At 56.9% G+C, this 12,522-nt stretch overlaps 1 protein-coding gene and 1 long non-coding RNA gene across 3 annotated transcripts; one reads left to right on the forward strand and one right to left on the reverse strand.

Moving 5' to 3' along the window:
- Positions 1-1,024: 1,024 nt before the first annotated feature.
- Positions 1,025-6,460, reverse strand: LOC133747517 (uncharacterized). Its single transcript, XR_009864396.1, has 5 exons — positions 5,796-6,460; positions 5,098-5,256; positions 4,963-5,007; positions 1,541-1,602; positions 1,025-1,451 (listed from the first exon to the last, which is right to left on the reverse strand). It is a non-coding gene; the product is annotated as an uncharacterized LOC133747517 (long non-coding RNA).
- A 146-nt stretch (positions 6,461-6,606) lies between these two features.
- RPS16 (ribosomal protein S16) lies at positions 6,607-8,692 on the forward strand. Of its 2 annotated transcripts, XM_062175814.1 has the most exons (5): positions 6,610-6,719; positions 6,875-6,976; positions 7,870-7,966; positions 8,062-8,109; positions 8,214-8,417. In XM_062175814.1, exons 1-5 carry the CDS (start codon positions 6,672-6,674, stop codon positions 8,357-8,359), a joined length of 441 nt encoding a protein of 146 aa, XP_062031798.1. In that variant the 5' UTR covers positions 6,610-6,671; the 3' UTR covers positions 8,360-8,417. The 2 variants fall into 2 exon arrangements, with proteins under 2 accessions (XP_062031797.1, XP_062031798.1); XM_062175813.1 differs by having other exon boundaries at positions 6,607-6,719; positions 7,870-8,109; positions 8,214-8,692.
- Positions 8,693-12,522: the final 3,830 nt, after the last annotated feature.

A 12,522-nucleotide genomic window follows, 5' to 3' on the forward strand; every position in this document is an offset into this window, starting at 1 on the left:
TGCTTTGCCGCGCCCCCAGACTCATTGAAACGTGAGTTTATGTCAGCCAGCTGGCAGAGATGGCAGGAAAAGGAAGAAACGTGAGACACCGGACGCGACTCAGACGCACGGCCGGCATTCCTCCCGCAGGCCGTGGCTTCCGTGTGGAGCCGCGCGATGTGCACCCCGGAGCCCCCGCGGGGCGTGGGGTGCCGGGGCCGAATGCGGAGGGAGCTGCCTGTCCGTGATGTCCACCCGGGAGCCCCCGCGGGGCGTGGGGAGACGGGGCCCGCATGCGGAGGGAGCTGTCTGTCCGTGATGTCCACCCCGGAGCCGCCGCGGGGCGTGGGGTGCCGGGGCCCGCATGCGGAGGGAGCTGTCTGTCCGTGATGTCCACCCCGGAGCCGCCGCGGGGCGTGGGGTGCCGGGGCCCGCATGCGGAGGGAGCTGTCTGTCCGTGATGTCCACCCCGGAGCCCCCGTGGGGCGTGGGGTGCCGGGGCCGCATGCGGAGCTGTCTGTCCGTGATGTCCACCCCGGAGCCGCCGCGGGGCGTGGGGTGAGGGGGCCCGCATGCGGAGGGAGCTGTCTCTCCGTGAAGCTCACTCTCCCTGCCCATGCCCAGAGCTAGACAGCCTGGGAGGGCCGGGCACGCTGTAGAAAGACGCTGCCCTTCGGTAAACTTGGCTCCTTTAAATAGCAGCTTTTAAAAATAGGGCTCCACGTGTGAAATGACTCTTGACTTGCTCTGGGGACAAGAAACAGGCACACACACACACACACACCCCCACTCGCTGCCCCCAGTGGAATGTTCCTAAGGACAGGCGGTCATTCTTGTCTGGGCTCCGCGGGACGTCAGAATTCTTGAGAGGAGAGGGGGAGAAGCTGACAGCCCTCCACTGGAAACCTCAAATGTCTGTCTGTCGCCAAGAAGACACAGCCATTGCGGTGCATCCACGCACGCCAGGGAACCGACACAAACTGATGCTCACACAAAGGACTCTCCCCAACGCTCCCCAAGCCAAAGAACCAAGACACCGGGCATGCACCGTACGACTCCATTCATGTGAAATCCAGATCCGCACGGGCAGACAGCAGATTAGTGGGTGTCGGGTTAGCGGCGGAGACTGGGAAGGGCATGAGGGAGAGCTCGGGGGAGACGCAGGTGCCGTAGTCTGCACACGTCTGTCAGAACTCTCGGACATGCACGCGTACAATGGGTGCCTTTCACTGTCAGTCATACCTCAGGAAAGTTAATTTTCAGACAGCAGCTCAGACTCCACCAACGACCATTTGTCAACTTCTGTGCCCAGGTCTGGCCATCCGTGTCATCTGAGCGTTCTCCAGGTGGCAACTATTTGCAGCCAGCGACCCGGGCCACAGGACTCTCCCTGCTCTCCAGGGATGGGGATGAGGTTAGAGGACACCATGGACCGTCCGTCCCTTCGCGGGAGAGGAGAGAAGAGGGAGTATCTGGAAGAGAAGAGAAAATGGAGGAAGCAGGGAGCCTTCTACCTGACCCTGTGCCCCAGGAGTTCGGAGACCTCAGCGTCAGAGCTCACCTCCTTGGTACCCTTCTCTCCTCTTCCCCTGGGCTCCAGCGCTGTGGGCAGGGCTCTCTAGCCTAGAAGGAAGAGAGTCTTTAGGGTTTGGGACTTGGCGCTGGGGACCAAGTTTCCTCCCTCTGCCCAGGAGTACCTGGGAGTCTCTGTCCTCCAAGGCTTATGCTGTGGAAAGGCGCTGAGCACAAGCCCCCTGTAACAATTCCAACAGTTTGGCCAGAAAGAGGGGGACGGGTCTCTGGGGATGTCCTTCGCAGGGCAGGCAGGGCCCCTGGCTGGCTACCCACAACCGGGACCCCAAGGCATCCAGCAGGCGCTGTAGCCGGAACACAGCAATTCCCACAGATGGGCCCTCCTCAAACCCAATCACAGCCAGCTCCAGCCTGAAGCAGCCTAGGGTCTCCGCAGGACACACCTGTGGGAACAGAGTGACCTGGCAGCTCTGGGCAAGGATCTGGTCCCAAGTCCTCCCTCCTAGGGTTTTTGATGTGTGCCTCCGGACAGCCCTTTCTTCATCTGTAAAGGGGTTTTGAATAATCCCTTCCCAAGGGCTGGCACTAGCCTAGTACTACACCTGTGTGCGAGTTAAAAAAAGGTTCTCCTAGTGAACCATCGGATGGAAGACCTCTCTCTCTCTCTCTCTCTCTCTCTCTCTCTCTCTCTGCCTCTCCTCTCTATGTAGCTGACTCTCGAGTAAAAAAAAAAAAAAAAAAAAACACAAAACAAATAAATCTTAAAAAAAAAAAAAAGATTCTCCTAGGGGCCAGCATCATGGCACATAGCAGGTTAAAGCCGCTGCCTGTGACACCGGCATCCCACATGGGCGGTCCCACTTGCTTCACTTCTGACCTAGCCCCCTGCTAATGCACCTGGGAAGGCAGCAGAAGATGGCCCGCGTGCTCAGACCCCTGCCACCCTCATGGGAGATCCAGATGAAGGTCCTGGCTTCTGTCTGGCCCAGCCCCAGCTCTTGTAGCCATTTGGGGAGTGAACCAGAAGATGGATCTCTCTCTCCTGGTCTCTTCCCTCTCTCTGTGTGTAACTCTGCCTTTAAAATAAATAGATAAATCTTAGGAAAAAAGATAACTCCTACTCCTTCCTTAAGATATGTTCAAGTCTCAGTTGCTCCACTTCTGATCCAGCTCCCCGCTAATGTTCCTGGGAAGGCAGTGGAGGATGGCCCAGGTGCTTGGGCCCCTGCACCCACATGGGAGACCTAGAAGAGGCTGCTGGCTCCTGGCTTCTACCTGGTGCAGCCCCAGCCATTTTTTTTTCTTTTTTCTTTCTTAAAGATTTATTTTATTTACTTGAAAGAATTACAGAGAGAGGTAGAGACAGAGAGAGAGGTCTTCCATCTGCTGGTTCACTCCCTAGATGGTTGCAATGGCTGGAGCTGCACTGATCCGAAGCCAGGAGCCAGGAGCTTCTTCTGGGTCTCCCACATGGGTGCAGGGGCCCAAGCACTTGATCCATCTTCTATTGCTATCCCAGCCCATAGCAGAGAGCAGATGCAAAGAGGAGCAGCTGGGACTAGAACCGGCGCCCATATGGGATGCCAGCACTGCAGGCCAGGGCTTTAACCCACTGCACCACAGCACCAGTCTCAAGCCCCAGCCATTGTGGCCATTTGAGGAGTGAATCAACAGATGGAAGATCTCTCCCTAATTCTGCCTTTCATATAAATAAATCAGTCTTTTTTTAAAAAATATGTCCGAGAGCTGTTTTGTTTTTTATTTGACAGGCAGAGATCTTCCATCTGCTGGTTCACTTCCCAAATGCTCGAGGCTAAAGCCAGGAGTCTGGGACTCAATCCAGGTATCCCATGTGGGTGGCAGGGACCCAAGTGTTTGAACCATCACCTGCTGCCTCTCAGGGTTCATGATAACAGCCAAGAGGGGCTTAAACTCGGACACTCCAGTGTGGGATGTAGGCATCCCAAACAGTACCTTAGCTCCTATGCCAGAGGCTTGCCTTTACATACTGATTCTTTTTTTTTTTTTTTTTTTGACAGGCAGAGTTAGATAGTGAGAGAGAGAGAGACAGAGAGAAAGGTCTTCCTTCTGTTGGTTCATCCCCCAAATGGCCGCCACGGCCAGTGCACTGTGCTGATCTGAAGCCAGGAGCCAGGTGCTTCCTCCTGGTCTCCCATGCGGGTGCAGGGCCCAAGGACTTGGGCCATCCTCCACTGCCCTCCCAGGCCACAGCAGAGAGCTGGACTGGAAGAGGAGCCACCGGGACAGAATCCGGCGCCCCAACTGGGACTAGAACCCGGTGTGCTGGCACTGCAGGCAGAGGATTAACCTAGTGAGCCGCGGCGCTGGCTGTACATGCTGATTCTTATTAGAATAAGATATTCTGCTGCCATTGTCAGAAACTGACACATATGCAAATCTACAATGTCCAAGCTGTAAATGCTGTCACTGTAGATGTGTGATCCTTGTGCAGCGCACGTCTTTCGCATCTGCACATGGCAGCCCTATAACCTAATGGGGTTGCTATGAAGGGTAAGCTGTGGTGGGCAGCAGTTAAGGCACAGCTTGGGACACCCACATCCCACACTGGAGAGCCTGGGCCCCATCCAGCTCTGCTTCTGGTTCCCTCTTCCTGCTGGTGTGCACCCTGGGAGGCAGCAGGAAAAGTTCAAGTCACTGAGTCTCTGCCCCCATGTGGGAGATCTGCATGGAGCTCCATGCTCCTGGCTTTGACCTGGCCCAGCCCTGGCTGTTACAGCATTCGAGAAGTGAATGAGCAGATAGCAGCTCTCTCTCTCTCTCTCTGCCAATCAAATAAAATGAAAACAAATACTAATTTTCAAAACAGCATATAGGGATTGGCACTGTAACATAGTGGGTAAAGCCACTGCCTGCCACGCCAGCATCCCACATGGGTGCCAGCTCGCATCCTGGCTGCTTCATTTCCAATCCAGCTCCCTGCTAATGGCCTGGGAAAAGATGGCCCGACTGCTTGGGTCCCTGCTACACGTGTAGGAGACCTGGAAGAAGCTCCTGGCCCCTGGTTTTGGCCTGGCCCAGCCTTGGCCGTTGTGGGCATCTAGGGAGTGAACCAATGGATGGAAGACCTCTCTCTCTGTTTCTCCCTCTCTGTCTCTGTAACTCTGCTTTTCAAACAAATATAATAAATCCATTTTTTAAAAGCAGTAAATAAGCTAATTTACCTAAAGCACTCCTTAGACTACCACCTGGCAGGAGCAGGCCCTGTGTAAGTGTGACTGTAACCATCACTAGCATCGCTTGCTATCTTATGCCAGTCACTGTTCTGAGTGAACAAATCTATGTGTCCAGGGTGCGGGTGGGTCAGCCACATCGGCCAACCGCCTGCACTCCAGAACACGCCCACAGATGCATGAGGAGTCCAGTGGGTCCGAACTTCCAACTTCAGGAAGGAGTTGACCAGACACTCACCGAGAGATCATCTGGGGTATACAGAGTGCCATCATTTTTGTCTCCCTATGAAAGGAAGAAAATCAGATCTCAGAGTCTGACCCACCCTCAAACACACCCACTGCCTCACCCCCTCAACTTCCTGCCTCCCCTCACCAGTATCTTCATGATGGCCACAAGGAAGTAAAAGGGTTCCCTTCGGCAGAGAGGGGTTCCTAGACCCCCCAAGAGTCCCCCAAGCAGGAGGATGGTCCAGAGAGGCCACATGAGCACCTTGCCCACTCCAAGGCTTTCTCTGGTCCCCGGCCTGTGGTTCTGGAAAAGAGGTAAAGAAAGGGAACAGGTTGAAAGACTTCAGTGGGTGAGGGGAGCTGCCCCGTGCACTCCCCCGCCAGCTCTACTCAAGCCATAGATATTCAGAGAACCTGCCCCAAGGGTTGGGGGAGATGGTGGCCCCAGACACTTAACAAGATCAGCCCGCCGGTTGGGGCCGGAGGGTGCAAGCTTCCGCCAGGGCAAGCATTCCTGTCCGTCTTGCTGAAAGATACCTGCACCAGGCCTCGTTTGTGTCTGCAGGTGCATATTTGGGAGGCTTTTTTTTAACTTCTATATCAGGCACTCCAGAATCGTTGTGCCTGCAAGCCTCTGTCTGTCCTTTTCGTCTGAGGGCTGGCCTCCCTGCCTTTGAATCTCCGCACTGGGCCCGCCTCCGGCTGACCCCGTCTCTCTCTTTTCTCCTCCTCTGCTCCCCCGGCCCTTCCTTCTTCCTCTTTCTCCGGATGGGATGTTTGGGCCTGCAGGTCTGCCTCTGGCACTGCCTTCCTCCCTCCGCGCACCCCTTCTCCCTCTCTCACCCTTTCGGAGCTGACTCGGGGCTGCAGGATCCTCCCTCTGACCCCAGACCTGCCCTCCAGGCTTGACCCGGTCTCCACCACGCCCCCTGAACCTTGCACCCCAGAGAAACGCAGACTACGGCCCTAAAGAGGAGCCTCTTGATCGAAGAGAATCTTGGGGGGCCGGGGGAAGAAGCGCAACCTGTAGGGGAGTCTAGGGCAACCCAGTTCTGGGGTTCTCAGGCGGGGCAGGAGTCTGTGAGCCTAGGGTGCAGTGATTTGGGGGCGAGAGTAGAGATGTCTTGGGGGAGTCTGGGGAAGCGGAGATCGGAGTGTAGGGACCGTGATGAGGGGGGTTCCGGGGTCAGGGTCGCTAAGAAAAGGCGCATCCTAAGGGGAGGCGGCACCGGGACGGGAGAGGAATTCCAGCGAACGGGCGATTCGGAGGGAGAGGCCTCCGAAAGGGGAGGGGTCTGGGCCCCTGGATCTGGGCATGCAGCCTGAAGTCTTGCAGTGGGTTCTGGAGAGAAGATTCTGACTGACGGGGCTTCTAGGAGAAGGCAGTCCAGAAGGGACAAAGATTACTGGGGAGTGAGAATCGCTCATGGAAGGGGGCGGCGGGAACCAGAACGCAAACTACGACGTGTCGCCGTCTCCTCACGCTTCTCCCGGGCTCGCGGCGCGGCTCAGACCCCGCCCCCTGCGCGCCCGGGGGCCTTCCCGCCGCCATCGGAGGCCCCACCCCTAGCTACGACGTGAGCCGTAAAGCTGCCCCGCGTCGCGACGTCGCGCTCAAAGCGCCTGCGCAGACCCTGAAAATCGGCGGGCGTGGCCCCACGCTTCCCTTTTCCGGTTGTAGCGCCTCGCGGTGAGCATCGCCATAGTTCGGCCGCAGCCATGCCGTCCAAGGGCCCGCTACAGTCCGTTCAGGTCTTCGGACGGAAGGTGGGTGAGGCGCCGCAGGGGAGGGGTTGGAAGAGGCCTGGGTGTGGGAGAAGCCGGTGGGCCGGGGCCTGGGGTCGGCCTGAGAGCCGGGGCCTGAAACCCAGCGCCGTCCGGCGACTCACGCGGCCGCGCTCTTTCCCTCTCGCTTTCCGCAGAAGACAGCCACCGCCGTGGCCCACTGCAAACGGGGCAACGGGCTTATCAAGGTGAACGGGAGGCCGCTGGAGATGATCGAGCCGCGCACGCTGCAGTACAAGGTGCGGGGGTCGGGAACGGGCCCTGAGTGGGGAGCTCTTGCCGGGGAACTGGCGTGGACAGCGGGCCGTCCGACAGCACCGACGGGCTCGCGGTTCCGAAGCCGTAAAGCTGAGATCTGACGGGGGAAGCGGGACGGCGTGAACTTGGGAGAGTAAAGGGGGGTGCTCTGAGGACGTGGGTATCTCAAAGCCCAGCCGCCTGGGGTGCCCGCTTGGCAGGAGAGAAGAGCAGTGTTTGGTTTCCGATGTTCCGACTTCAGGTGGCTGGCGGCCACAGATTGTCGGTATTGGAAAGAGGGGATGAGATTTGGGTATTTGTGATGTGAAAGGGAAGAGGCCCGAGTCTGGTGCCGCCTCCGGCTGTGCCGGGCGAGGCGGCTCCCTTGGCACGCGTGCCTTGTGCTCACTCGGTGTAGTTGCGTCTGCATGGTAGGACGAGAATTTAACAGAGGGTTTGGAGGACCCTTGGGTAGCAGGCACTGGACAGTGGCGTCTTACTGGATGTCAGCTTGTTGGGGGGATTTGTGTGTGTGCCCTGTGTTGTGTTTTGGGGACACTGCAGGTCCCTGTCCTTGTCCCAGCCTGCTAGGGAAGTGGCCCGTGTTCAGAACCAGTCTGGAATGTCAGGTCCAGCGCGCACCACACAGGAGGAAGCCCGGATCCGGGTTGCCTCTACCTTGCCAGTGTCTGCTACCCCTTCAGTCTCATCCAGCTTTCTTGACGTTGGCTTCTCGCTGTCTCTGTAGAGGGGCTTGCAGTGGCAGTGAGACCCCCTTCCACTTGGGCTTTGAAGCTGGCGGTGGCACAAGCCCCACACGGCTGAGGGCATGACCACCGAGGTGGCCGAGCTGCTCAGGCCGAGCTGCCATCTGTTCATCGCCCTGTTTCCCCAGCTGCTGGAGCCTGTCCTGCTCCTTGGCAAGGAGCGCTTTGCTGGCGTGGACATCCGGGTCCGAGTGAAGGGTGGCGGTCACGTGGCTCAGATTTATGGTGAGTCCCGGAACTGGGCACCTGGGTGCGAGGTGGCCCCGGGAGAAGCCCTGGTAAAACGTAAAGCCGTTTTGTTGTGTGTGTCTTCCCCACAGCGATCCGCCAGTCCATCTCCAAAGCCCTGGTGGCCTATTACCAGAAATGTGAGTGACCGTGGGTCCTTCCCGAGGGCGGGGCGGAGGTTGGGTGGGCGGGCACCGCAGGTTTCTTCTGGGAATCTAAATGTTCGCCCTGCTCTCATCTCCAGATGTGGATGAGGCGTCCAAGAAGGAGATCAAAGACATCCTCATCCAGTACGACCGCACCCTGCTGGTCGCTGACCCCCGCCGCTGCGAGTCCAAAAAGTTTGGAGGCCCCGGTGCCCGTGCTCGCTACCAGAAATCCTACCGATAAGCCCATCACCCCGATCAGGGGTCGGCTCCATAATAAACAGTGGTTGTGGGATTTTAAATTTCTAAGAACTTCACTGTGGTTCTCTGTAATTGTGGGTCTGTGGACAGAGTTCACAAAACAGTCCTAGCCTGTTCCCAGAAGTGACCATTCTGGGCTTACGTGGATGGAGGGGGGGTTGTCGGGAGCAGGCCTGGTCTCTGTGCACCTCTGGTCCAGTCCTGTGCCAAGGTGGGTGTGTGCGTTGTCCTTTGGGTTTTTTTCAGTCCCTCTGCTGCTGTTGGAATGGCACGTGTGGGAAGAACGTAGGAAATACAGACAATAATTGAAGATGGGCTGTGTAGAAGCTTTGAAAGCCAAGTGTGGGTTGGTAAAGGAATTGGCTTGAGAGAGATCTGCCATCCATTGACTCTTAAGTGTCCACAGTGGTCGATCCTGGCCAAGGGGAAGCCCTTCTCCCTTAATCGTGGCAGGGGTCCAAGTCCTTGGGCTGTCCCTGCTGCCTCCCAGTCCCATGTTAGCAGGAAGCTGGGTGGAAGCGGAGTCAGGAGTGAGCCAGGCATTGCGGTGTGGGACACAGGCGTGAGAGGGGGTGTCCTGACCTCAAGGGGGAAGACCCCACCAAGGCTTGCTTTTTTATTTAGCTTTTAAAACTATTTGAAAGAGTCACAGAGAAGGAGAGACAGGTCTTCCATTCTCAGAATCACTTCCCAAGTGGCCAGGAGCTTCTTCCAGGTCTCCCTTGTGGGTGCAGGGGCCCAAGGACTTTAGACCGTCCCCTGCCACTTTCCCAGGTGCATTAGAGAGCTGGACCCAAAGTGGAGCAACTGGGTCTCAAACTGATGCCCATGTGAGTTGTGGCTTAACCCACTGTGCCACAGTGCTAGCCACTGTGTTTTAAAGATCGATTTATGTGAAGGGGAGGGTGGGAGATATTCCATCATCGGTTCACTTCCCAAATGGCTGCTGCAGTCCGGGCCGGTCCTGGCTGACACCAGGACCTGGGAGCTTCATTCATGTGGCAGTCTGCTTTCTCAGAGCCGGATTGAAGGCAGAGAAGCCAGGACCCACACTGGTGGCTCCAATATTTGATGCCTACATCTCGGGCAGCAGCGTGGTGTGCTACCTTGTGGTTGAGCCCCCCTCCCCATTTTTTTTCCCCCACTCAAAGGGCAGAGTGACAGCTTCCATCCACTGGTTCGCTTCCCAAATGGCAGTGACAGCCAAGCTGAGATGAGGTTACTAGAACTCCATTGTAACGCACTGGGGCCATCTGCTGCTGCTTTCCCAGGCACATTAGCAGGGAGCTGGGTCAGAAGTGGAGAGGCCAGGACTCAAAATTGGTGCTCCAAAAACATGGGATGCCAATGTCAAAAGCAACTTAACTGGATGCACCCCACAGCAGGTCCCTTGGAATATTTTATAAAGATTTGTTTACTTGAGTTACACAGAGAAGGAGAGGCAGAGAGAGGTTTTCCACTTGCTGGTTCACTCCCCGGATGGCCACAACAACCAGAGCTAGGGTGATCTGGAACCAGGAGCTCCATCTGGGTCTCCCATCTGGGTGCAGGGGCCCAAGGGTTTGGGCCATATTCTGCTTTCCCAGGCTATAGCAGAGAGCTGGGTGGGAAGTGGAGCAGCTGAGACTCCAACTGGTGCCCATATGGGATGCCGGCACTGCAGGCTGTGGCTTTACCTGCTATGCCACCACGCCAGCCCTGGGAATATTTCTTAAATGGCAAATTACGGTATAGAAATACCAAGGTCAGGGGAAGGAGGGCACACACAGATACCAGAACTCCCATCTGCTGGTCCTGGCAGGCTGCAGTGGCCGAGCCAGGCCAGCCTTTCCTGACTTCCATCTCTGCAGCTTTGATACTGTTCTTTCTGCTCATGGTGCTTGGTGCTGGAGGTGTCAGCACCTCTGGGGAAAGTCCTCTGGCTTCCAGGCAGGTGTCCACTCCAGGTGGGCCCTGGGAAGCCTGGAACTCAGTCCCAGGCTGAGCTCATCGCTTGAGTCAAGAGCAGGCAGGCGTTGGACGCAGAGGTTGCAGTGTGAGGTGCAGGTGCCCCTAGCTGGGGAGGGAGTGTGGGCATCCCAAGCAGTGTCTTAAATGTTAAACCTGGCCCACTTGGAGAAACGATTTGGTTACTTGGAAGCAGAGATGTCCCACCTGGATGTTCATGCTGTGCTCCAGCAGCCAGGGCAGGGCAGGGCCAGGCTGAAGCAGAAGCCAGGAACTCCATCTGGGTCTCCAGGTGGGTGGCAGTGGCCCAGTATTTGAGTCATCATTGCCTCCCGGGTGCATTAGAGGAAGCTGGGTGGAGCAGGCACTCGGGTACCTGACATGGGTGTCCTAAGCAGCAGCTGAATCTGCCATGACACGTCCATCTGTCCCCCCTCCCCCATTTAACTCAAATCCCTTTTTCTGTGAAAAACTTTTTATTTTTAAATATTTGGAAGGCAGAGTTACAGAGAGGCAGAGAGAAGTATTCCATCCACTGGCTCATTCCCCAAATGGCCGGAGCTGAGCAGATCCGGAGCCAGGAGCTTCTTCCAGGTCTGCCTCGTGGGTGCAGGGTCCCAAGGACTTGGGCCGTCAACTGCTTTCGCAGACCATGGCGGAGAGCTGCATTGGAAGTGGAGCAGCTGGGTGCCCATATGGGATGCCGGCACTGCAGACGGCAGCTTGACCTGCTGTGCCATGACACCTGCCTCTCATACAAGGAGTAGCTGGAAGGATTGTGGATTTAGACACCTTAAGGGTTCCGTGCTTCCTACCCCCAACCCCGCCCAGTGTTTGAAGAGGGAATGGATGGAGTAGCTTGCCCAAGGGCACGTGGTAGAGGTGAAGCCAGGTCCACAGGCGTTTAGTCAGTGCGGGAGCCTGGAATGTAGCTGCCACAGATCTCAGAGCCCCCATTCCTGCTCCACATGTAGTGTACAATTTGGGGAGCAAGGGGCTGGAGGGAGTTGGCTCCAAGTAGTCCACTTGGGGAGAAGCACAGGTTTGTGGGCCAGGTGAGCTCCCGGGGGTGGGGGTGGGGGTGGAGTCAGAGCCAGCACCTGTTGGACAGCGCTGAGCTGGAGACGGTGTCGGTCTTGTTAGCTTAGTTCTTGGCCTCCCCTCTCAGTTGCTTGCTGGCTATTAAACGCTGGCTGGGCCGTGGGCTAACCTGGGGGCTTTGCAGGGAGCACAGCCCACAGACCCTGCTGCTGCTATTGCCGGAGAAGCGTTGAATGGCCAGTGGTTTGTGGGAGCGCCTGAGTGTCCTTGCTGGGGGTGGTGGTGGTCAGTACCAGCTTTTGCAGCCAGCTGGTGGGTCCCGCACTTGGTGCAGCTCTGCAGCCTGTGTGGCTCCGAACTGGGCTGCAGGAGTGGTGGAACAGGTGCACTGTCCGGCAAATTCGGAAGGGGCAACGGACACCTGGCCTAGTGGATGAGCTGCCAAGTAGCACCCCTGCATCCCACCGCAGAGGACCTGGGCTCAGCTCCTGATTCTATCTTCCTGCTAATGCAGACCCAGGGAGGCCGTGGTGATGGCTCAGGCCACCCGGATTGAGTTCCCAGCTCTTAGCCTCAGCCCCGCAGCTGTTGTGTGCATGTGGGGAGTGAACCAGTGTATGCGAGCTGTCTCTGCCTCTCAAGTACATAATAAATATATATTGGGGCCGGCACTGTGGCATAGTGGGTAAAGCCGCCGCCTGTAGTGCTGGCATCCCATCTGGGCGCCGGTTCGAGACCTGGCTGCTCTGCTTCCAATCCAGCTCTCTACTGTGGCCGGAGAAAGCAGTGGAAGATGAAGATGGCCCAGGTGCTTGGGCCCTTGCACCTTCGTGGGAGACCCAGAAGAAGCTCCTGGCTCCTGGCTTTGGATTGGCACAGCTCTGGCCATTGTGGCCATCTGGGGAGTGAACCAGCAGATGAAAGACCTCTCTCTGCCTTTCTTTTTCTCTCTGTGTAACTCTTTCAAATAAAATAAATCAATCTTTAAAAAATTAATTTTTTTAAAACCCTGAAGCTTGTTAATAAAGGGATGTGGGGTTCACAGACCACCAACTTGGGCCAGACTTCACATCTTGGATGCATCTTGTCTTCCTGAACTTGGTGACACGGGTGTCCCCAGGTGAGACAGGAAGCTACCCTTGGGGTAAGGCGATTTGC

This window comes from Lepus europaeus, chromosome 19, assembly GCF_033115175.1.
Source record: "Lepus europaeus isolate LE1 chromosome 19, mLepTim1.pri, whole genome shotgun sequence".
In the NCBI taxonomy this organism is placed as follows: Eukaryota; Metazoa; Chordata; class Mammalia; order Lagomorpha; family Leporidae; genus Lepus; species Lepus europaeus.